Source organism: Pithys albifrons, chromosome 4 (genome assembly GCF_047495875.1).
Source record: "Pithys albifrons albifrons isolate INPA30051 chromosome 4, PitAlb_v1, whole genome shotgun sequence".
Classification (NCBI taxonomy): Eukaryota; Metazoa; Chordata; class Aves; order Passeriformes; family Thamnophilidae; genus Pithys; species Pithys albifrons.
The window spans coordinates 22,216,971-22,242,308 of NC_092461.1; the positions used below are offsets into that span (position 1 = coordinate 22,216,971).

General features: G+C 36.9%; 1 protein-coding gene across 6 annotated transcripts in view; it reads left to right on the top strand.

The window, feature by feature from the left end:
- Positions 1-25,338, top strand: part of COBL (cordon-bleu WH2 repeat protein) — a 159,764-nt gene that overhangs the window by 58,962 nt on the left and 75,464 nt on the right. For 5 of the 6 annotated variants that reach the window (XM_071553616.1, XM_071553615.1, XM_071553620.1 and 2 more), the window contains 2 exons: positions 556-636; positions 23,936-24,130. In XM_071553616.1, coding sequence (XP_071409717.1) covers positions 556-636; positions 23,936-24,130 — 276 coding nt within the window. The remainder of the gene's footprint in view (positions 1-555; positions 637-23,935; positions 24,131-25,338) is intronic. The other variant, XM_071553619.1, reaches the window with a different exon arrangement.

A 25,338-nucleotide genomic window follows, 5' to 3' on the forward strand; every position in this document is an offset into this window, starting at 1 on the left:
CATTCTAATTTTATGCTGGATCAGTTACCCTCTGTTCTGCAGCAGCTAGCATAAAAAACATAAAGGTGGCATGAACTTCATTTCTTTTTGATGTTAAATGGAGTCATTTGCCTGAGGCTATATCCAGATCAAATTGGCACTGCTAAGCCATCCAGTAGAGCAGAGGTCCTGTGCAGACAATCATGAGATCTAGGCTTAGGCACGGTGTATGTCAGTGCACAGAAACAGTTCTTGATGGACAAATCTGCTTGTTCCTCTGTGTCTGTGGGTATAGCATGAACCAGCAGTCTGGTCCCTGATATTACAGGAATTAGTTACTACCTATTTTCATCCTTGACCAAGACTTGTTTCTTTGTAGTCTGTTCTTAAATCTTTCTGCTAATTAATTTCTTAGCACCTTGCCTACGTCAGGGAATTTTGCAGACTACTTCAGGGTTTCTCAGAAATCAGGTTCAGCACTACTGAGACAATTTTCTGTGATGGGATTTGATGGCATGTTTTCTGCAGTTTTGTTTCCTTTGCTGCTGCTGTGTAGGATACTTGTTTGTGTTGCAGACAGAAGAATACATGAGGATGAACAGAGATTGTGAGGAGGATGTTTTTAGTTCTGCATCTACAAGTGAAGGAAGCTTGGATGTAAGTACTAACACAGCTTGTAGATGCTATTGCATTCCTATTAGATCCTGCAGCTTGAACTAACCAAAAACCGCTGCTGTTCCTGATGCTTAGCTGAGTAGAAGTAGAAATAGCTTTCATTTTAGCAGGCTTAGTTACGTGAGTGTACCGTTTGCATATCTTCATGAAGTTAAAACATAATGCACTGTCTTCAAATATAACTTTCTAGCTTCACTATAAATAAGGCTTCTTTCAATGTTAAATTCTAAGCAGTTGCAAGAAAAAAGTGTTTTAACCAAGGATGGAGGTGTTGTGACTGGAAGACAGTGACAGTACTGTATGATGCAAGAATATGTTTGCCTTTATCAGTGATATTTAAAGGAACTTCTTTCTTATAAAACCCTATCTTTCATTCTGATCCCTATGTATGACTTCTGCACCATGGCAGCATTCCATTTGTTTCATAAGAATCTTGGGGGTGAAGAGTTCTTTTATTTTAAATGCTGGAAATAACAGAAATAATTTTTGTTAGGGACTTCAGTAGGGTTTGGGGTGCTAAAATCCTGTGAACCACATTTAGAAAGGTTTTTAAGTGGCTAACAGATCACCAATTTATGAGGATGTAAGTATCTAATTAGAAAGTATGAATCCTAAATATATTTCCAGGACTGTTCTTGTGGGTTAGTAATAATAATAAATGGCATGTCTCTTTATTGGGGGTTTTTTGATTACTTTTTGATTTCTTCTTACCGTATTTTCAAAAGCTGGAGAAGACTCTGGTGGCATGATAGAAGCCTGAAATGTGAGGCTCAACTCTGAATCCCCCTTTCACAAACAGATCTTTGGAAAAGGAGTGCTAATCTGTGAAATAAAGAACTCACAAGACACGGAGAAGGGTGACAGAAAATTGTGGGGAAAATGGAAGAGTGAGAGAACAAATCCCAGATAAAAAGCATAATATAAAAGGAGCCCAAAAAGAGAAGTTGATGGAGAAGTGATTGAAATGGAAAAGCTGCTTATGACACTCAAAGTCTGGACAACACTCTATAAAGATGAATATATTAATAGATCTCTCTTGCTAAAACAAAGTCCTAGTAGAGGGTGATATGGGTAATTGAAATATATTAGGTAAAATTGTAGAAAAAGCATCACAAGCTCTGCCAAAATAAATTCATCTTGTGGTTTTTATTCACTGCTATTATAAATGAATCTTAGTATCTTTACATCCAAGTACTGGAAGAGATGGAGGAGGAAGAGTAGGGATTACAAGTAACAATACGATGGTAGTTCAGATACTCTCAACTGTCTTTTACCCAAGTGTGTGGTGCTTTCCCTAGAACAGAGATAACTATTTTTGTAGGGAATTTTATAGGGCAAATCATAAATTAATTTTTTTTCCCTTCAACATTGATGAAAAAAATCTTTTCAAAATGGTTTTGAACATGTAGCTGTCTCCTAAAAGCTCAGGTCACAGGGATAAAATAGTGCCTGAAGAGATAAAAATGTTTTCTTTTTATTCAATTACATGAACATGTCAGGGGGTTAATTTTTCCCCTTTCTTCTTAAGAGGAACTAATCTTAAAGAACAATGTAGGCCTTGCTCAGTGTTTATATGTTTCACTTCTGGCTTGACACCTGTATTTGTATGAGCACTGATCCTGCTAAGACATAAGCACACACTTAAATGACTGTGTTGACATAGCTTTGTTGAATTTGGGACTATTCTGTTCAAGCTTGTAAGGAGATGCATAAAAGAAGTCTAACAGATCCACCTAGCATCACTGAAGGTCCATCCTTTTAAGAGGCTAGGTTGGCTTCCAGAAAAAGGACATTTCTGATGCCTTAGGCGAAAAATTGTAAAATACTGTAATCTTGGCGTAGATAACTTGTATTAAGATAAAATTCAAGTGGAAACACCAGTGAAAGGACTTCATACTTCTAAAAATTCAGCTTAGCAGTTCTTATGGGATAGACTTTGAGACCCTTGATCATTTGGAGTAATTTGTTATTCTGCTTGCTCAAATGATACCTGATTTATTTCAGTGTAACTAAGTATCCTTATTCAAAATAAGTGGTATGTTAGATAACCATATATATGACATACACATTTAGAGATCATTATATAGAAGTTTCATTGCACTAAGATAGGACTGTTGGAAAAATATCATCTAGTAAAGGCTTCCTCTTCTGAAGTTACCTCAGGTTGCTTTCTTTTACTGTTTTGGGTCATCTGAAACTATTTGCATTTGCTGTGTGAGGAACCAAAGCCGGTTTCAGTTTTATTTCTGAAGGGAAAATATTTTGCCACTGCTTTCAGCATAATGCCAGGAGATACACTGACTGGATCAGGAAAATTTTTCTTGCCTATAAGGAAGTAGGTAACCTGTGAAACACTACCCTTTACTCACTATTATGTAGTAATGATGTGTACTTAATTGTAGAAAAAATAATGTTTCTTCTCAGGGTATTGATTTGGTTTTTTTTTTTTCTTTTAAACTAGGCAATAGGAAGGAATGGAAGACAGGTGTAAAAAATAAGAGACCCTTAGTGTTTATTCAAGCACAAGTTACATTCACATTTTAACATTCTCAGTGCTGTATTTATCTAATTATTATGGGAACTATTAATGCCTCTAAAAAAGAGTTGTTGATAAGGAAGCAGATTTTCAAAGTCAAAATGGCAATCAACACTTATGCTTGAGATGAAAGGACATTTGTTCACAGTATCAGCAAAAATAAAGGTGAAAAAACAAGAATTTTTTTAACAGCCTAGGGAGAGGGTGTAGAAATACAAAAAAAAAAAGGCTTCTCCATGAAAATCCTAAAGTGCACCAGTTCATTATACCACTCATTAGTAAAGGGCATGAAATCCAACATTGTATTTTAAATGAAGCAGAAATCTTTTCCCTTAATCTGGGGGAAAAAATCAGTTTTGTGCTAAGCAGGTGAGTTTTATATCCACGTCAACTTTTCAAAAATCAAATGCTATTGAAATACGCTGGTATATAAGTACAACATACAAATAAAGCAGTTGGAAGTTGCAGCACAGTTAACTGCATTCCACTTTTTCTGTGCCGAAGGCAGACTGTCAAGGCTGCAGTTTAGAACAGCTGGAGGAAAAAAAGGAACTTGAATGGTCTCTGCCACTTGGTGTCACTGTCCTCAAATAAACACTTCCTGAAATGCAGTATTTGGAAAGCAATCCTAAAATTAGCTGGTTTTATTTTGGGGGCCTTCATGTTTTCATAAACTGAGAGCGAAAAAGCACATCTCCAAGGGCTGAACGATGTGTAGCTCTGATGTGGACTTTGTTTGTGTAATAAATCAGCTTGGGAAAGAAATATTTAGAAGTACAGCCAGGAACACTTATCAGAGGATTTGAAACTTCAGCACAAAGTCTTATCGCACAAGGTTTCTCTAGTTCAAACAGGGCTTCAGGAGTGCAATGCTTCTGAGGACATTCATCAGGACTGTTTTTAAAACACCTAGTCTTCAGTGTTTGTCTGAATATAGGTGTTGCCCATAACAGAATGAATTCATTAAATGAAGCAGGTATTCCAGTACTTCTCTGCTTGATGAGTCTGTCATGCTGTGATTATATATATCGACATGCAAAACTACCAGGAGAAAAAAAAACATGTAATATTAAATACCAAACAGCAGATATGTTATGGTATGTGTGAGTTTTGTAATATGTGTATAATTGCAAGATCATTCTTCAGAAGAAAAGTACTGTGCTAACCTTTGAAAAAAGTCATCAAAACTTCTGGTGCATTAGTAATCTTGGCAATCACTTCTTCAGTGATGACAGCAACTCTTTTCCTTACAAAGGCTTTAAAAGCATATATGATTCAAAGCTTTTTTGTACTCTAACTGTAGTCTATGTCCTCCCTGATGGCAGGAGTTAACAGCATTCATGATACACTTTCCCACTTCAGAATGGCTGGAAAGAAGGATTGAGTACAATTATGTGAATGTGATTTCTCTTTGACCATGTCAGGTCCCAGGTGATCAGCCAATGCAGTTTACTGTCAAGGATTTCATGTCACATGGGCAGGTACTGTTTAAGGCAGTAAGAATGAGAATGCTGCCCATGTCATCTCAATGGAAGTTAACATCCATCCACTTTTAATATTTCCTTGCATCTGACAATTACATTTACTTTAAATTCCTGGTATCACATTCTTGCTTCTTGGTCTCCTGACAATGCTTAGGATGTGTTTATTTGGTATTAGCAGGGTCAAATCCTGGGATAGTTATGTTGCGTTTAGTACAGTTAGAGCTAGCTATATACACTGTCAAAGATGTAGGTTGTGATCTGGCCTTGAAACAATTTTGCTTAGTGTGGTTTTGTTTGTGAAATACAAAACTCAACAAACTGAGTCTGGAGAGTTGTCAAGATACTACAGCAGACAGGTCTGTTCCCCCCAGTCTCTTGTTACAGAGTGCCTGTAAGCCAGGAGTTAGATCCCAGAGGATGACACTAGTGAACATACAGTTATAAATATTTTCATTTGTGAGCTGTTCACATGATTAGAAGCAAAAAAGATTTATTAAATACCATATATCTCAGGATAAGATTCATCATTGTGGCAGAGTTGGTTTTATTTTGCTATCCTGTGATAATCTCTTGGGAAAAGAAACCCAAACCTGTTAACTTACCTTGGTAAGACAAACTGTTTGCTCAAGCCAACTGGCTTGTGACTGGCATTGAGAGAATTCCAGTAGGTAGCAAAGATAACAATGAGCAACTTTATTTCTCCTTGTCTACTGAGGGTAGGACAGGAAGCAGTGTGCTTTATATATAGCAATGGAAATTTATCTTGGATACTAGAGGGAAAAGCATTCAGCTATATGAAGGTTTCACAAGGGAGCAGGTTATTAAAGCAACTATGACATCCTTATCATCATGCGATCTGTAAAACCTCCAAAAACATCTAGAGGATGAGCTACACATACTTGATTCTGTCTCAGAGCAGGTGCCTTTTAGCCAGATTATGGCTGCTGAAGAGATGCATCTGTACTTACCTCCTTTTGTGGTGTGCACTTACAGGATATTAACTGTCTTCATTCATGTGAATCATAGATGTTTTTACATAATATAGTATCTTTAGATTTTTTTTTGTAGTTTGTGACAGCAGAATGAAAGAGCTTGAAACAGTGGCTGCCTGCCACCAGACTTCAAGTTTTTGCTCCAAAGTATGGTGTTACTAGACCTCTTCAAATAAAAGGTCCTTGAAGTTAGTGCAAAAAAAAAAAATCATCTCAGAACCAGCTGAACTACTCTGGCTCAAAAAAAAAAAAAAGAAAAACAGCCTGAGGCAGACACCTGGAATGGAAAGCCTCAGCATCCATGGTTAAAGCATGGTAGAGTTATAAGCTATTAAAGAGTATCTGGTGAAGAGACATGTCGGCTGACCCCTGTTCTGTCTGTGTTACTTAGCTTCTACTTGCCAACTTCATACATTCAAAAATCACTTGTCAGCTCTTGCTCTCACCACAGAAAAGTGGCTTAAGATCATGAGATTTGAAACCAGATCATTAAGGGTGGACTTCCCTTCATTTGGCTTCTGAGCGTTAGATTTGTAGACGTCACATTTCTAAACTTTCTTCTTTTTTTATTTTTTGTATGCATGAGAGTTTTATTTAAGAAAAAAGTAATACCAGGTAGTCATTGGTTACCAGAACCTGTATCTTTACTTAGAACTGCATGGTTCAGAGCAAAATCATCACAATGCACTGCATTCAAGTTGTTGCTTTTAAAAATACAACTCGTAAACTTCAGTTCCTGCAGTGGTTTTAGCAGCACATTTTGAAGGAAAGAAGCGTTCTGAGATGAACACAGGGAAATGGATCAAGTCAAATTGAAAGGGCTTGAGTAGGTACGATCATATCAAGAATAGGAATTGGGAACCACTGTGACTGGCAGTGCCTGTTTTAAATACCCGACAGTGTGGGCATCTGGACACTGAATCTAAACAGCCACGAGTCAGATTTCTTGAAGCCACTGAAATCTGCACAGCAAGAGTTGCTTGTTAAAGTCTGCCCATTTGAGTCTGTTACCTGCCTCTTCTCAAGACTGAAACTTTGGATCAGCTGTTAAATTTAGGTATTTAAAGCTTTTACTCCAGAGGTTTACCACCTACCACTGTTACACAAAGTGTGAGAGAACTAAGTTCTCGGCCTTTAGAGTTATCAGCATCAGAGAATTATTTCTTCCTTTGCAAAAAAACCCACAAAACTAAAGTACTTGTTGGGCTGGAGACTGCCTGGAACAAAGCCGTGAGGTATTCTTCATGTGGGAAGCACCCTTTTGTAAAAATACCCAAATATTCAGTGACTCAGAAGAAGAGAGCAAGAGCAAGCTTAACTCTTCAGACCAGTAATGAAATGCGGTGGCATCTCTGGGTTCCAGTGCCAGCGCCAGAGATGTTTTTCTGTTTTTTATGCTAAGCAGTTGTTACATCCAGCAAATAAGTAGTCACTGCGCTAGAACTGGAGGAGCCAAATGGCCTAATCTCAAGTCTCTCTTTAGCTAAACTCGTGTTCCTGTTCTTGAACAGAGAGTAATCTCACTCTTCTCACAAGAGAGAAAAGTTTGTTTTTTTCTCAGTGAGACAATGGTTTTGGACCTGGATTTACCATATTCTTACTGAATCACTGAAATTGGGGCAGGACTTTGGACTGGACAAGAGGTAAACACTACAGCTGCCTCTTCAAGCACTTAGGTTTTTGTGGAGCCCAGTTGCTTATTTGTGCTTTAAGCACAACTGTTGGGTCAAGCCCCTTGGCTGACAAGGATGGAAAGATTTGCAAGTTTTATGGATCCTGGTGGAGTTTAGGCAGGAGGGTAGAAGCACAGTTTCTCCACAGTTTTCATGCTCAGGATGCCCACAAGCAGAATTCAGGCACCAAAATGGAAGTAAGCACATCAGCGGAATATGTGTCAGGCTTATTGATGGGAAAGCAAAAACCAATGTGATTTAGGGAGGCACAACCTAACAGGAGCACACTAGGTTAGGCTTGTGTATGGCAATTCAGCTTTCAGACCTGGGCTGTATGATGTTGTTCTCTATACTGTGGATGTACCCAGTCAGTCTGGCATAAGTTGGCTCAGATATCTCCCTCGGATGTTTAATTAAGACCTGGTGACACACCCTTAACCACCCAAGTCCTTTTATGTCTGATTCATCTTTTGTTACTGATTTCACTGAAAAGTTCTGAAGTTAACTGACTGGAAAAAAAAATAGAATAAAGCAGCAGCTAATAAGACCAATGGCTTTTAATTTGCATTAATAAAAGCACATTAAAAAATACCCAAAGACAAACTTGAATTCCATTTGAGATTTTTCTAGTGACACCTTAACCGCTCAGGCTTTGCTTTCTTGGTATTTAATATTACCAAAGCCCCTTAATAGTCTATAATAACCATGTAATTCATATTTGGTCATAATGCATTCACAATATTGTTCTTAGTGTAACTGGCAACGATGCAGTGGTGTGGAAAATACCACCTTTAAAGAAAAGGTTATCCCAGGACTGGGCTTTTCTGCGATGGGATAAACAGAGATGCAGTCCCTCAAAAAGTCTCACTTATTTCTGTGTACATAAAATGCATTTTGTGTTTAAGTTTGGGATGGGAATGAGTCAGGGAATTACTCATTTCCACTGCAAAGTACATTTCTATTTGATTTAATGATAGAGACCCAAAATATGTCTTGTAAAGCTTTCCAATGTTAACTACTATAGTGAAAGGATTAGTGTGTATTTATGCCAGTGCCCTTTACTAAATGGAATCAGAAATGCTTAAGTGTATTGTCATCAATTCCATATTTCTAATATAGAATGGAAATTTTTTTAGATAGTAAAGCCTGTTTTTATAGTGCCATAATCTGAATCTCAGGTAACCACGGATTCATTATATTAGTCTAAAATATCCTATTAGCATATGTAGATTTTAGATACAGCAAAAAATTTTCAACACCAGTTCAGGTATAATTTCTTTGCTTTTGCAAACAATTTCTAAGGCATGAGCACTAATAGGATTTGGTTTCTTTCCAGCCTCTTCTGTGGACAGTGAAGACTTGATTTCATTAGAAGTAGTGGCATACAATAACATTTCTTTTAATTAGATGATCTCATGATTTCCACACATATTTGTTCTGTGCATTATTGTTCGTTGGCAAAACTGAGCAGTTTGGTAGCGTGTGAAACCATATGTCTCAATAATGTCTTATGGCAGGTGAGGGAGGATTTGCAAAACATTTGCTGACTGGACAAAATGCATTTTACTTTGATGGGGAAGTTTTCCTAAGTGAACTTTATGGCTTAGTTCTGCCATGCAAAATCAACCCTACATGAGGTTTAGTGGCCCTTCCAGGTCTTCCTTTCACTCAAAGAGTTGTATGTATGATGCAAAGACTGTATAGCACTGAGTATTGTGTTTTTCATCACTAAAAAAGAGGCCCTCTAATGCCTGTAGCCTATGTAGCTGTTTCATATCTTCTTTTTTTCTTTTAATAGACAACTGTTAACTTAGGTTTTATGAAACATACCGCTGCAATACTGATCTTCCCCTCTGAGCTTAGCAGAAAGCATTAAGATAATTTCAGATGCTGCTTTTTCTCTTACTCTCTAGTGTTTATTACCATTTGAATTCTCAGCAGCACGTTGGGATGCAAGCCGAAGAGGGGAAGGAGTGTGGCAAATAGCAGTCAATCTTTTTCAAGGCTTTTACAACAGTGTGAGGTAGTAACACCATCAGTCAATTTCATTTTCTTGAATTTTTTTCAGTCTCACATTTTTAAGCAGATGTCAAAATACTTGAGGAAAATAAGGAAAGTATTTCTGGTTTTGTGAGTTTTTGAGAAAGCCAGTCAAGGCAAATAGTAAGACATAGCCCTGCAAAGCTCTTAAAATAGGTGAGTAGCTGTAGATGTTGGCCCCACTGACTTTTTAAGTGCCATATCTAGCACCTGTTTAAGTGTTTTGCTGCTTCAGTACCTCAGTGACCTGGTGTGAGCCAGGTGCAACGGATGTATAGGTCATGAGCTTGTGTAGGCCGTCTCTGAACTATACTGACATAGCAAGATGGAGAGATTACCAGTAGATTTATGTTGTTAATGTTAAATTCCCTGCACCTCACTCCTCTGATTGTAACATTTTATTCTTTCTGTCGCAGCAAATGCTCAGGTATGCATCTAGATTTTAGTCTTTACCATTTTCAGCACAAAGATGGTGTGATTGCATTGCCTCTAAATGGACCTTATTCTGATTTACAGTTGTTTGCATAGGACAAGAGTCAGGCCAGTAAAGTGCACTGGTGAGGTTTGTGTTGTAAAAACCTAATGGCAGTGGATTTGACAGAAGGGGGAAGGGAAGGAGAAACATTTAAGACTATTTATTAATCAAGAATTCCAGAAGGGAGGCTTTTCTTGCCTTGGTTCTGGCAAATGTACAGATGAGAGATACTGTGCAGAGACTGTTTCTGCACAAACAGAGAAAGCCCTTCAAATGTAAACATTTGAGCAGCTGGCATGGGAGATTAGTGCAGCAGCAGTGGGAGGGGAGTAATAGTGGATAGTGGTGCTGGCTAAATTTAACAAATGTTAAACAAGGTCCTTGTTCTAGTTTAAGGGTTACAGGTCAGAAAGACAATATCAACAAAAATACTGGCAATTGTACCAGTCAGTCAAAATTATTAACTAGTATTTAATTAAAAGCAACTTGCCTCTCCAAAGTTGTGACACCTTCTTCCCTCCTCACCCAAAAAGGGAAGAAAAAAAGGGAGTTTGAAGAATATATTCTGTGTAACCTGATGGAAATAATTAAAAAAAAACAAAAACCACTTTATCCTCCATCTATGGAAAAGCAATACTTTGTGACTTCTTAGTGTTTTAGCTTCAGATTGTGAACCTAATATATCGTTCTACTTTTAATTTCCTGTGGCTGAATATTACATCAAAAGAAAGCATCATGCTAAGCGTGAAAGTAGTTGTAGGATCTTTTAGCTTTCTAGGTGTGTTCGTGTGCCATTTAATGTCATGTGTTTTGGTTTTTTAAACCCTTGCCAAATAGTTACACAGCTAGGCTATATGTCATCGTAGAGTATCTGATCATGCACTGGGTTCTTTGGATTTTGGTTTTTAACCTGTTTATTACTCATGCTTTTAAAACAACTCCTTACCTATTTGTTGTGATCCGGTTCACAAGTCTTTTGTTGGAGGTCCTTTACTTTCCTCATTTCTTTAGCAGACTAAAGTATGAATATCTGGAGCCAAATTTTATGTTTAAAAAATCAAAGATGTGCTTTCTGTGCTGGCCTTGTTAGGATTTTCACTGAGCTTGAAAGTATACTAAAGAAAATGATTTCCTGGAGAAATTACAGTGGCAACATAGTTTAGAGTATTACTGTGTTTTGGCATCATGCAGTTAGAGTAACCATCTGAGACTTAATGCGGAACTCAACTAGAGCCAGTGGAAAAATTCCTGCTGGTTTTAACTGGCTTTGGACCATGCCCTTTTTGAGTTGCTAGCCACTATCTGCAGTAGTCTGGTTTAAAATCCTTTCTCCTTGTGCTACTTTAGGTTCTCTTTTGCATGTCCTAAGATCTTCTGACACTTTTCACTGTCATCTCGGAAAACGCAAGACCTATGTTCCTTTTTGATGAACAGCTGGCGCAGATGAACCTCTTGAAGTTGCTTGATTTATAGAACACTTTCTCACTGGTGAAGGAGAAAACCCCAAAGTAAACATGTTACGTCTTGTAGAAGATGAATTGCAAACAGTGGCAAAGGAAGGGAGTGGCTTTCACCAACCAATAATTTGTTGCAAAAAGTAGGTTTTTCTTTGTTACCTGAAACAGTGTATACCCAGAAGTTAACAGAATTCTCAGCATTGCTTGCCCTGTTTAAGCTATAATTGTGACAATTAAAATCCAAGACTTGTATCTACATTCACAGGTTTTTAACTTCTATGTCAGTTAAATTAGGGCCTGTCTTTGAAAAGTTTCTGCCAAAGCTGAACAGTGGGACCTGCACTCCAGTGAATTGGAGTATTCCAGTCTACAGAAATAAATAGACTGGAGAGCTGTGATTTCTTAGTATTTCATACTAAATTCACAAACGAAACAAGATTATACACAGTGGGAAAATTAGTTTCTTGGGAATAATAAACATTCACAAGTCAAGCTCTGGTGTCATAAGGATATACTGCTTAATTTTAGACTTGTAGAAACTTAGCAGGCTATACTGTACTGCAGAGGAAGATAAAATTATTAATTTATATATACGTATATACAAAGTGGGAAAAAGCTGAAGCAGCTTGGTCTTCAGCACAGCTGTATTTCCAGTTGCTTTGCAGTATCCTATATTCTCACTTCACTTTTTTTGGAAGATAGTGTGGTCTAGACAGAGTTAAAAGGATAATAATAAGTGATCACAATAGGACAAAAAATTAAAGGCCAAGGATGTTAAAATAGTATTGAAACATTACTTTAAAAAACATCAAAGGGAGGGTCTGCTTCTTCATTCTTAACCTGTTCCCCTGCACCCAGATAATGAACTTGCATGATTTTTGCTATCATGATCAGGGTATTGATTATTCTCCAAAGAGGATAATCTTTAGGAAATCCTCCAGGATGGAGAGGCAGCTTAGTTCTCAATTTCATGGTCTCACAAGATTCAGATCCTGAAATTAATTCACTTGTGACTTCTTCAAAGTATTAGCATATGTATTTTTCTATCCAAATTGTTCATCTCCTTTGAGGCAAGCTTAATTTCTGCAGTATCAGTCTGTAGGTATTATGAGACAGAAGGTAGGTTGTGTGACACCTGGATGTGCTCTACCCATTGTCCAGCAGGAGAGTTTTCTCTTTAAACTTTCTCTTCACCCCTTTACTCTTACACCTTGTCCTACTGACTCCTTCTCTTCACCTGTGTACTCCTTACCCCTGGTGTTGATATGGGACTAAATATTCAGCTGGTACAAATCAAAATGGTTTGTTGGCATTAGTACCTGAACATCAAGCTGTAAGCAAAGTAGGAGTTTGTCTTTTGTTTTTTTCTTCTGCAGAGAGCAAAGCTCCTTAAAGGGTTGGTCTGCTCCAGTGCTGCTATTTGCAGTCAGAAGTTTTCCACAGCTAGTCTATGAGCTTGGTTAGGCCACCCCTTAGCATTTCAGGCTCGGCATATTGTACTCAGTGTATAGTAAGGCACAAACATACATGCAGATATCATAATGTGCTAATTGAAGTTAGAATCTGTGTGTGTAAACATACCTGTGTCTGTATGTAGCTACATGTATGTACACACACACATGTGCACATCCAGATATCTGAAAGAGCTAATTGAAACGGTAAAATTCCTGGCTGCTGACTTCTGTTTCATGTTACTAGAATCCTTAGTGACACTGTAATTAGGATTTGTTATAAGATTTGCACTAATTTCAGAGTTCAAAAACTGATTTGTTCTTCTAATTTATGTTTTAAAGTCTTCAGAGGTTATGTTGTTTTTAAGTAATATCTTTGGCAGTTATCATTACAAAGTGTAAAGGTTCCTTTTTGAACATTTCCTTTGACAATTGGGTGATCATGTTTGTCTTCCTCCAGCTAAACACCGGAAGTCACCATATACTTCAAAAGGAAACATTGTTGCACAACTGCATTCTAAATTAAAAAACATTTGTGTCAGAATTGGACTGTAGTGACTGGAGCTAGAAGCCGGATCCCTGAGCTGGAGTAAATTAGAGCAACTCCTTTGACGTCAGAGAAGTTCTGCAGATCTTCGTGAAAAATTACCTTTGAGTTTCAGTAGATTTTCTTCATTCATCAACAGCTGTAATAAGTTGGGATTTTCAGAGGCCAAAAGTCATGTGTCAGAATTTCATCAGGCACTGAAAGATAATGAGAATTGATCATTCATGCTTTTTGTCTCTGAAAAAACTTGCTTAAGGACAACACTTTCATTAAAATGAGGAGAAACACTTTTGGATTTAACTGGAATAAAAATACTTTAAGTAAAACCCAGAAATTACTTCTCCAAAACCAAACGAATGCCCACTCAGAAAACCTCATGCCAGGAACTATTCCATTCATAATTCTGGTCACCATAAAAATTGGCTATGCAACATTAGAGCAGATATTTTGAAAATTGTATGTTTTATGTAAAGTTTCCATCTCCTCCTCCAGTACAAATTGGCTTATCTACAATGAAAATATATAGAGGATGATCAATTCTAGTCATTTAATAGTTTCTATATGTTAAAAGAATTTGCTGAGACTTTTGTCTGCAGTATTTTTTAAAATAGTTTGAATTTCAGAAGGACATATATGTTAACTTTAACAACTCTGGACTTCCATGAACCAAAAACATTGGCTGATTGATTCAGAAGAATCCTAGAGAAAATAAACTCATATTGCAAGAATGAATTCACTTTGCTCAAGACCTCTGATCCTTTTTGTGGTTATTTATGATTGATGAATGCTTAACACCAGTGGAAAAATATCTTTTTCTTTCAAGTTGTCAGGCCTTGCCCTTTTGAACTCCCTGTTTCCTGAAGTCTGTTGCCAGACCATTAATAACAACGGATTTTGATTTTTGGCTTGGTTGTTCAACACTACTTGATTAAGATAATCTATTTTCACATAATGCAAAAGTATAAGTGAAAAAAGAAATCAACTTACAAAAATTTGGCTTTTTCTATCCTTGGTCTTCCAAGGTTACTCTCACTAGGTCTGCTGATGGCCTTTAAAGATTGAGTGTAAATAGCCTTCTTTCAAATGCTCTTTCCTTGTTTTCCTTCTGGCTTAATATTTTTCTGCCTTCTTCCTATACTTGAATTTTGGAGTCCATGTGAATTTTTCCTGTAATTCTTTCTTCTTCATGTTTCTTTAAAATGTCTTTTTCCATTGGGGTCTGTCATTGGCTTTTAGATCTCTCTTGGTAGGTTTTAAAATGATTCTTCAGTTATTTTATTCAGCCTCATTCCAGTCTTAGTATGCATTCAGTCCCTACCACAGAAATATTTATTACATATTCAAAGATCTGTATATCAATCCCCTTTTTCTTTCAGTACGAAATCTTTCCCAGTTTGAGTTCTGTTCATGTGACTTTTCATCCACTGTTTTTGTGACAAGTGAATGTGAAGATCACAATCTTTCTGGGCTAATACATGGGCAATCATGGAGTTTTCTTGCAGAATATGGGTTCTGTCCTGCACAATCTCCTTAACTTATTGTTCCTTCCTCAAGATATGAGGCAGTACTCTTACCATCACATTCACAGAAGTCTTCTGCTTTTTGCTATGCTCCTCTCCTTATCCGCACTTCTGTCTTTGAATTTCTTCAGGGACTTACTCTCTTGTCAAATCTGGTGAACTTGTTCACATTGGTTTTTGCCATAGTGACTGTGGTTTTGTCTCTGTCCTCACTTCCTGTGTTCTTTCCTAATTCTTTCACATCTGCTTTTGTTCCACTTGAACAAATATTCAAAAAGAAACTTGCAGTATTTTCCATGTTGTTTTTTCATTGTTTCCTTTATGATTCACCAAACTCCCTGCACATCTCTTGTTACAAGCACATAGCTATCAGAAGAAATAAATGGTGTGAGTAGTTGAATTTGCTGACTATCTTTTGTTAGCTGTTCCTTTTTGAGAATTTTTTGAATTTAATATTTCTTCCCATTGTTGATTTACATATTTGTACTTTTTACAGTTATGAAAAATCTATTTTCAAAATACGGTGGTTTTTTATAGGCTGAAACATTGTGACTGTGCATTGTGACAAAAAGTGTTGGACTTGTGGAAGATACGTTTTTAGAAGTCTAACCAGAAAAAAGCAAGTCAGCCCCAAGAGGGTGCATTTTAGATGAAAATTGATTCTGGTATTTTCCCCAAATGATATTTTAAAAGGAAGGAAAAGAAAAAAGGAGAATATTCTATGAGACACAAAGTTGTCCACACACTTCTGAAAGTCAAGGTAACTCATTTTACACTTGTATGGAATGTAAACAAACTTTTTCCTAAGCATCTGGCAGCATCCCAGACTGCCTTTTGTGGTTCAGCTTGGCTTTGGACTTCACATAAGATTTCAGATTTTGCCTGCAGCCTGCACTCCTATCCCCCACCTGAGTGACAGGTAGCAGTGCTTGCTTTAAACTACCAGGTAGCATAGAAACATTTGATCCAGAAATGTTTTCTATGCTGTGTTAACGGTGGCTTTTTCTCACTAGACTTCACATATCCAGTGCAAAAGCAGGAGTATTTACATCTTAGGGGTATTCAAAATGCATCTCACATCCAGAAAGTTAAAAAAGAACCCACATTCTTTGTCTGCTATCATTTAGCCTGATGGTATCAGATGCATAGCACAAGAAGGGCATGAAGGAAGTTGGTATGTTTGGGAAGCTTGTGCATATATGTCTGTGAATTCTGTATATGTTGATTTCTGTAAAATGGTATTTCAAGGGACTGGAGATGCATGTGTTTTTTAAAAACATGCTGGGTTTAGGATATTTACTTAAAAAGAGACCTGTGATGAACTTGTGCTAAAGCTTGTGGCTATTTCATAGATGTCATTGGATTTACACCAGTGTTGAAGTATTTCCCAATATTTGTATGTTTCATAGCTTTTTAGCTGTATTTCTGTAAATTGAGAATCTGGTGAGAAGTGGAGTACTAAGTGGAAAATATTTAGGCATGTGTGGTTATGAGCTGAGGTTTTCATTTTGAACGTAAACATACTTGCTTTGCTGATCGCAGTTGTTCAGAGAAGATTGTTTTGGAACCTAAGTTTGTCTCATCTGTGGCTAAATAGCTTCAGATTTCAGCAAAACAATTTTTTAATCCTTCACAGAACACACAGTGATAGAAATTAAATAAATTACGCATTAGAAAGATTTGTAGCAAGTGTATTTTCACTGCAACAAGTTGAAAGTGACTTATTATTCAGAGTGACAGCTCTGAATTAAAGCAGATACGTTTCTTTTGTTTTTAATAAGTTACTCAGCTGTGATTCATGAGGTCCACAGAGTACATGCTTACTGCAATGAGTTCAGTTTCCAGACTGATAGGAGAACACGCAAATCATCTATGTCTGTGTCTTCCAAATACTGATTGGTCTTCCAAACACTTCAGTCTTCTCATTAGTACCATCAGAATTCTGCCTGCTCCCAGCCTCTGAGTTGTTGAGACGTGGGTACCCTCTTCTGTCAAGAAAGCTTATTTTTTGCTAATTCTGTTGGGATACTACTTCTTTTTAAAATATGATTTTTTTAAAGCATACTGTCACTTAAACAGAAAAAGTAATACAAATATAGTGTAAATGAATTCAGCTTTTCTTCTCTTTTCTGCATGTATGGCTGCAATGGGAAAAAAAATACTGCATCCATTGCTCTTGATACTACGGCTTCTTCAGATTGACATGAGTGAATTTGGGTAACAGTAATAGACAAAGGGTTTTTAAGCATGAAGGGTAGTCTGACTTGAGAAAATCTGAACAATGAAACAGGAATCAGGATAATTATTTAGAGGAAATACACTGAATTTTAAATCACCAGAGGTGATTTAAAAGCTTCATTTCTCAAAGCATTGAGGAATCACATCTGTCATAAAATCTTGAAAAAATGTAAGTGATTTGACAATCTCTGAGTTGCTTGATTATTATATATATATTGATGAATTCATAAGTTTTTATTCCACTGCTTTATATGTGTCATTGTACTTTATTCACTCATGGAGAACTCAAATTAAATTTGTGATCTCAGACTGGCAGAATACTGAGGGAGGTGGTATCAGTAGGTACTGATAATAGCAGTGTGGTTGGTCTTGCTGCATTTGATTCTTTCTGCTTGCAGGAGTTTACAGGCATGTTCATGTTTAGATGGAATGCATGTATTCCCAGCCCATGTTTTCTACTCTACTAGTGAGTTGAGTGAAAAGTTTTTATTTCTAAACTTCAAAATAAAATATTTGATAGTTTGTAAGAAAAGTAATGGGCTCACTTGGTGTTTTTTGCCATATTCATTCAGTAACCATCTGATTTTCAAATGGAAAATGAGTTTTGGATATTTCTTTACTTTTCTTATGTATACTATAGACAAAAAGTATAGCACAAACTGAAGAAAGTTCTTGGAAGCTCTCTCTGGTTGAGCAACCTCTGTGTCCTCAGTGTAGTGCACAGGGCCAGAGTTAATACCCACACTTGTTCCCTACTGAGAAATTCACAGTGAACCTAAACCCCTTGGTGTGTTTCAAAAACCTCTTTTTTCCTGGGAGCTTCCATTTTTCCAGTTCCATTCTTTGGGTGGTTGTTCTTTCAGCTTTTCTACTGGAAATGAGGTTGGACACAACAGGAGTTGTGAAGTGAACATAAATATGTTGGAGCGGGAAACCAAAGTTGTACTCTTAGCTGTAGAGACACTTTTCATCACATGAGCTTACCTAAGTGAAGACAAGAAATAATCATGCAAACTTCTAGGAAGGAAAATTATAGTTAAAGTATAAGGAAAAAAATTTATTTATAAGGACAGTTAAGAAGAAAAAGAGCCTGATTGCGGATGGTGCAGACCTGTGTCATAGGATGATTTTAGTAACTTCTGCAGTGACAGTCTGGTCATTCTGCTTGAGTGCTGGGAGATAAAGTAGATGGCTTTGTAACCTCCTTGCACCTGGCACTGCTAGGATTTCTGATCGACAAACTGCACTAAAACGGGAGGAATGTGGTCAGCCACACTGAGGGAGAACTGGCAGCGGCACAGGAGACAGAACGTTCTCAGGCATTTCTGAATCTGGCTGTGTAAGTTTTGGTGTCTACCAAATGACCACAAGATCTGGAACTGCCATCTAGATGCTATAATAGATTAATACAAATGTAAGGTAACACTGCAGTTGTACAAACTTCAAAGTATAACTCAAAGCTCTTACAGTAAAAACTTGAAATCCTACTTGTCAGACATAAAATCAACACAGTGTTGCCTGTGTAAGTTACTGCTGTGGAGACGAAACAGTTGCTTTTCTTTTACTAATGTGATGTGTAACCAGATAATTTCTTTCCAATAGCAAAATGCAACAAGATAATAGAGCAACATTAAGTAAATTGAATAAAAATAAATCTGTTTTTTTTAGTTCGGAGCAGGAAAAGGTTAACTTTTTTTCCTTCTGACTACAGACAGCACAAGTGCTTCAGGGAGTACAAAAACAAACTGTATTCAGTGTGGCTGGAAAGGAAAATCTGAGTAGTCACAATTCTTTTGTTTTACTTTGTTGGCTTTTTTTAAACTGTATCTCCCAGCAATCTCATGACTGCAGTATTATGCTTTAGTTTTGAAGCAGGAGCTTGGATTAATTCAGTTTCTGTATTGTCAAATTTAGTGCTAGTATAAGTAATATCAGCATGATGTCAAGGAAGGCAGCCTTTGAGTTCAGTTTGTGCAGTAGGTCTGACATAACCTGTCTGCTGTTCTAGATGGTCAGTTGTAATCACTTGTGGTATCATTCAGCAAAACAATGTTTGCATTAATAGAGTGTAAATGTCCAACAGTCACAAATATTCCTGCTGTCACTGAGTAGATGAATTTGTTTGCCTGCTCTAAATCTTACTTTTCATATTTATCCATGGTACACTTGCAAAAAAATTGTATCCTTTATAATACTTCTATTTTTTTTTTCTGTTTTGGAAAAATTTAAACCCTTTCTTTCTGCTGATCGCTCTGGTACTTTTGAGTGCTTAAAAACAGCTCAATTGATTACTTTTGATTTAAGATCTTCTGAGAAGGAAATTGCATAACACGGCTGGGAGCTCAAATATGTGAGTTTTGGCAAAGAGCTGCGGAAGAAAGGCCTGGCTGTAGCAACCTAACAAGAAAAGAACTTGACATTTTGAAAAATTTTTATTGACCGGTGTGAACAGGGAACGGGAAGTCAAATCACTCACACAGGCAATCTGCAGTCTCTTCCTTGCTGACCTTTAAATACCACTTAGTGTCATCAGAAAATCAAGGAAATGCTAATAACAGGGCTTTGAGTAAGAGCATTATGTATGAGGGATATCTTTTGAAAACAAACATAAGCTGACTTCCATTTTTATACACATCTATTTTTGTAAAATGGAATTCTCACAGCAGTACAGTCATATTTTTAATAGATTAGTCTTATTTATTAATATGACATTAAAATATTCCGAAGTATCCATAAGATACCATAACTTCTGTTTATTCTTAAAAGAGGAGTAGTTTGAAAAAGATGTTTTATAATTGCATTCTCGGTTGATGACCTTGGAACACGGGCTGGCTTCTGCTTTGTGCTCTTAATCTGTCATGTGTTGAGTTCAGCAGGCTGTGGACCTTGGTAGTCTTGTGAAAAGCTGGCTGCTTGGTGTCTTTTGAAAATGGGACTGATATGCCTACCTCACCAGGTTACTCTGAACCTTCATGCCTCTGTGTTTTTAGTGTGCCTCTTTGCCCTTCAAAAAAGTCTTTGAAAGTTAAAATTTAATTTAGAAGAAGTAATAGGAAAAAATCATAATATTAAATGTTTAATCCCAAAGAAAGCATCTGGTACACTAGAACAAAAAAGAATGTTCCTTAGATTTCAGACATTTAATGAGAGGGCAAAAAACTCGCTGGCAAGTTTAACATGTAACAATGATGAAACCGGATGGCACCATAGGTAGGCACTGTAGCTGCTTCTTGCCTTCTTCCAGTATCTACTTCATGTAGAACATGTTTGTGGTTGTGCTTCAGTATGTGTTCCAGACCCTTGCATGACTAGAGTCTAGCCTGACTGCTGACCTTTGCTGCTGTATCTGGTTTTGTGCAGAGTTTTCTTAATTAAAAAGCAAAACTGTTTTTTGCTAGTTTGCGTTACTTAATTGCTCTTTGAACTGCTAGCAGAGTTCTCTAACACTAGTGGTCTACCAAAGACTGTGAATGTACAAGTTGGGAGACATTTTTAAAAGCTCTTTTTATAATTTATTTTCATTAATTTTCTCTTTATTAATTGGGGGTTTTATTTTTTTCTTTTTTTGTTTGTTTGTTTTGTTATGAAACACATGGTTTCTGTGAACTGATTTGGATTCTGAGCAGAACATTCATGTTAACCTGTTGGTCAAATGAAACAGAGGATACGGACTGACTTTTTTAGCCAGTGACATTGGCTGCAGTTCTTGATCTTGGCTTTCCTCACTTACACTGCTGTAATTTGAGTAATTCAATTGGTTCTTTGATAACAAATTAGAAAAACAAGAAATGAGAGATGGTTGGAGTATTTGGCCTGTACATATCAAGTCCCTGAAATTTTGCTTGATTAATGTTGTGTGCTCTTAATAGTTTCCTTGCTAAACTGCCTGAAAACCAAACCTCCAAAATGCCATGATTTGGAAAGAAACTGCACTGCATCTAACACAACATAAAGTATAAAAGCTGAGTTAGGTGTTGTCTCTCTAGGTTAGTTTTACAATAAAAGACAGGTCATGCCAAAACCACTTGCCAGTGATTTCTGTCTAAGGTTGTTATTTTCTCTCTTAAAGCTAATGAAAAAACTACACACACGGAAGAGCTTGAAGGTCTGCCTTCAGTTAGACAAAGTTCTCATTGCTGAAGGAGAGGGCTTTCAAAACTGCTTTGAAATTGTCCTCATTCCATTCCCTTGAAGCTGTGACAAGTTCTTTCTTTTAGGGGAAGTGTCTCTACATTAACATTCTTGAAATACTTAGTAAGGGAATAATGGGTTTGATATAAAGACTGGACTTGGAAAAGCAAACATAGATAAATTTTCAAGGGGCTTTTTTTCTTTCATTAAAGTCTTTTTGTTATAAACTATTTATAGTTTCATGTAAGTAATCTTTTTTTTTCTTTTCCCTGTGTCTTGTCTCAAAAAATCCAAGCTTTTAAAAAAAAAACAAACAAACAGCATAACAACTTTAAAATGTTTAGTTGCTCATCACTGTATTCCTTCACAATTATCTCTTGACTGGAAAAGGATTCTGATAACTCTTTAGCCAGAAGACCTTGAGATAGAGTTAAATAGCATATTAATTTTAAGCTGTCTATGGCCTATGTTGTTACCAGTACCCTGTATTTGTAGTGCTACTAGGGAAGTCTTAAGGATTTTTTATTACTTTTACACATGTTTGTCTCTTACCAAAATTCCTTAAACTTCTTGTCCAGCAAGGAAAAGCAAAGAATTAATACAGTCACTAAAGCATACTTGTAGAATGCACTTAGAAATTATTTTGTTCAGTTGTTTTGTAAATCTGTCAAAAGAGACTATTTTGTATTTCACTATGTGAACCCTGTCATTTCTGTAGGAGTAAACAAACTTTATTTGATAGAACTAGGTACAATATGCACTAAAATGACTTAGAACTTGTAGCTTACAGATGAGATCATTTTTTCCCCACTGCCCAAGATATAGGGCCAAGAAAAGACTGTATTTCTTTGTAAGATTAGACCTAATCTTTCAAGCTCCACCTTCCATTTGGAGCTTTTTTCTTCATTTGCTATTGATGCTATTCAATTCAGAGAAACTGACTATGAAAAAGATGTGGCCAATACTGCTTTAATCCTTCAGTGAAACTCTAGTCAGGAAGCATGTCCTGTTTGTGCTAAATATATTATTCCAAGATGAAGTGTGCTGTGCAGAATGCAAAATTGGTTGCAGTTGCTTTCACAGGATGCTACAGAAGATGGAACTTTACCAGGCAGTCAGGAGCCTGTATTGGATACATCTATATGCATTGCTCTATTTTTCAGCTCTTTATCCTTCATCAGTGTTTCATCAACAGTCCTAAAACTAAATGAATTGCATTTTTGTGCTTACTGTCCCGTATTGTTAATTTTTGCCCAAGTTTGCACTTGGCATTAGTGGAAAGGAATTATCATGCCATGTTGCATGTCAAATGCACTACAAGCTGCACTCCTACTGTTATCCAGACATCCACTACAATGATGAAGTAGCTATATAATTGAGGCAAACCATTTTCCATCACTTTCCAGATTGGCGAACTTAGGTTCCAACAGCTACTTTTTTCTTTTAATCTTTATTATTTCTTTGTTTGTTTATTATTTGGAAATGATGGCATTTGTGCTAGCCATTAGTTTCCTGTCGGTTTGTATTCTGTGGTTTTGGCCAAAATTCCACCAGAGAGCTTTAGGCTCTTGGTGGGTGAGTTTTGCAAGTGTGGTAGCATGTTCTGTTGTGATAAGAACAGCATTATCAACCATGCTCATCAGTCTGTGTTTCCAGAGTAGCTATTCTGCTCCAGGTCATGGTGAAGTGGTATCAGTGGTGATTCCACTGAAGATATTTCTGAGAAGAAGTTACAGTCTCATAATTAAAAAGTAAAATCTTCAATTTATTGTGAAACGCTCTCTTAAAACAGAAAAAGATGACACAGATTCTGAGAGAAAAGTTTTTGCAAGATTTTATTAGCAGGATAAAAAGAAAACTGTATTGACTTTGAGACAAAACTAATATTAAAATGCAAATTTTCAAGCAATCATGTGTCCTAGTCTCTCATATATATAGATTTAGTACTATATGACTGCATATATTTTTGTTGGTTTATTAATATAAAAATGCATTAAGACCTTGATCTGAAATCAATTACATGTTTTCCATTGATTTTATTAAGTTTTAAGTGAGAACTGAAGTTATTTTTAACATTAAGAAATTATTGAAATAACTTTCTTCTTTCATCTGGGCCTCTTAAAATCCAGAGGGGTGCCTGTCAGGCTTCTTTTCACAAAGATAAGTCGTTGTTTTCAGTAGATTGTAAGTGATTATGCTTGATTGTGCATGTAAATTGGAAACAGTTTAATGGTAGCAGAATTTTTCTTGTGTAAATCTGCAGTGAAGAGTCAGGTAAATCAGGCAGATTGATAAGAAAATAGACAAGCGTGGGACACTGGCAGCATTTTATTAATACAGTGTTCTCATTTAAGAGTAAATCTTGCTTCCAGAAACGTGTAATACTTGTAATTTAAATGCAACTGCTAATGCATTTGTATTCCTGTAATTATGTGTCTTGATGAAGCTTGTATTTTAAATAACAAGCAGCAGTAGCGTTCCCATCAATACTACAGTTAAACCACATAAGGTGCTTATCATGCCCCCTGTATTATTAATGCTGCCTGTGAGCTTTGTTCCAGTTGACCTTTAGAAGTTTCCAAAAGTTACAGTTTGCAATTCAGCAGGTTTGGCAGAGGAACATACATGATTATTCATATCATTGTTTAAACGGTAACCAGATGTGTCTTGTTTTTCTTCTTTCTTTCCCATTGTTTTTAAAGAGTGATGTTAATCCAAGATGTTAATCCATTTGCAGGGTTTTTCCACAGCACCAAATTCTCCTTCAGTGAATTCTCGTTCCAGTGGCCTGGGTCCATCACTGTCCCTTGGTAACATCTCGGGAATGACAGCAAACCCAGAAGTGAAAAAGCGCAGAGCACCTCCTCCACCAGTTGCGACACCAGTATTGCCGAACGCAGACGTGAGAGGACAAGAAAAGACAGCAGCACAGGTAACAGTGAACATGGAATGGGCTTCTTATTGATGTACCGTCATGAGACCTAAAGCCATTCACTGATATTTTGGCTAGCCATTAACTACAGCTGACCAAAACTCGATTTTACGAAATAAAGTTATCAAAACTCTTGGAGTTCTGTACATACTTACTGAGCTTTCTTGAGAGTGCCCCAAGCTTTCCCCCATGTCAAGAATCATTCTAAATCAGAAAAAGTTTTGTGAGGCATTAGCTAAAAGAAATAGGATGAAGAGAAAAAAAGTAAGGCAGAAAAGCTGAACACTGTATAAGGTGACTGGGTATCCTTACTGGCCCAGGCATTCCTGGAGAATGGATCACAGTTGTAATGAGTGACAAAAACCTTCAGCATGCTGCTTTGTCCAGATACTTGTAAGGCTATTATTGCCTGTGTCCCTGTTTCCAGTGCTATCATGGGATACCAGAATATGTGCTCTGTTTTCTACGTTGTGCTGTGTGACCTTTAAAGCCCTGCTCTGGTTTTGCTTTATGAAAGGTCACTGTTCCGCAATACGGTTATTGGGACTGAAAGAGAAATGGGGGGAAGCCTTTCTGAGGACCTAAACCTTTGAAAAGAATAGAGCTAAGGCAAAAGGAAATTGCTCTTGTTTTTGTAGGGACACTCGGGTATATGTCTTACTGAACATGCACAAGCACATTAAGTCTTCTGAGTCAACCAGCAACAAATAGTATTACATTGTAAATGTAAACTGTAAAACTCAGTGTGTAAAGCTGTATACGGATGCCAAGAATACAAGTAACTGATACAGGGAAGGCTGCGTAATGTGGCCTGACTCTTACCCACTTATGGCTTTTCACCTTTGCAGCAAACTTATCTTTGGAAACCAAACTGTCTTAGGGCAAAATGGAGTCAGGAAGTAATCTTTAAGTTCACAATATAGATAGAGGAGAAGGAGAAGTTTAGTTCTCAGTCTCGCTGCCTGTCACTCTTTTATTTATCTGCATTAAGATGTATGTTAAATGCCTGGTTCAGTGAAACAGTGTTTAAGAAAAGATGGAGAAAATTGGAAGAGGTGCTTTTGAAACAGAACTTATTTATAGGCATAGCTGAAGAGAAGTAAGAATGTTTTCTTGCAATATTTGGTGCACATTTTTTCCCAAAATTTGCTTTTTAAATTCCTACTGTAAATATTTTTATGAGGTTTCTTGTGTCCACCAAACATTTA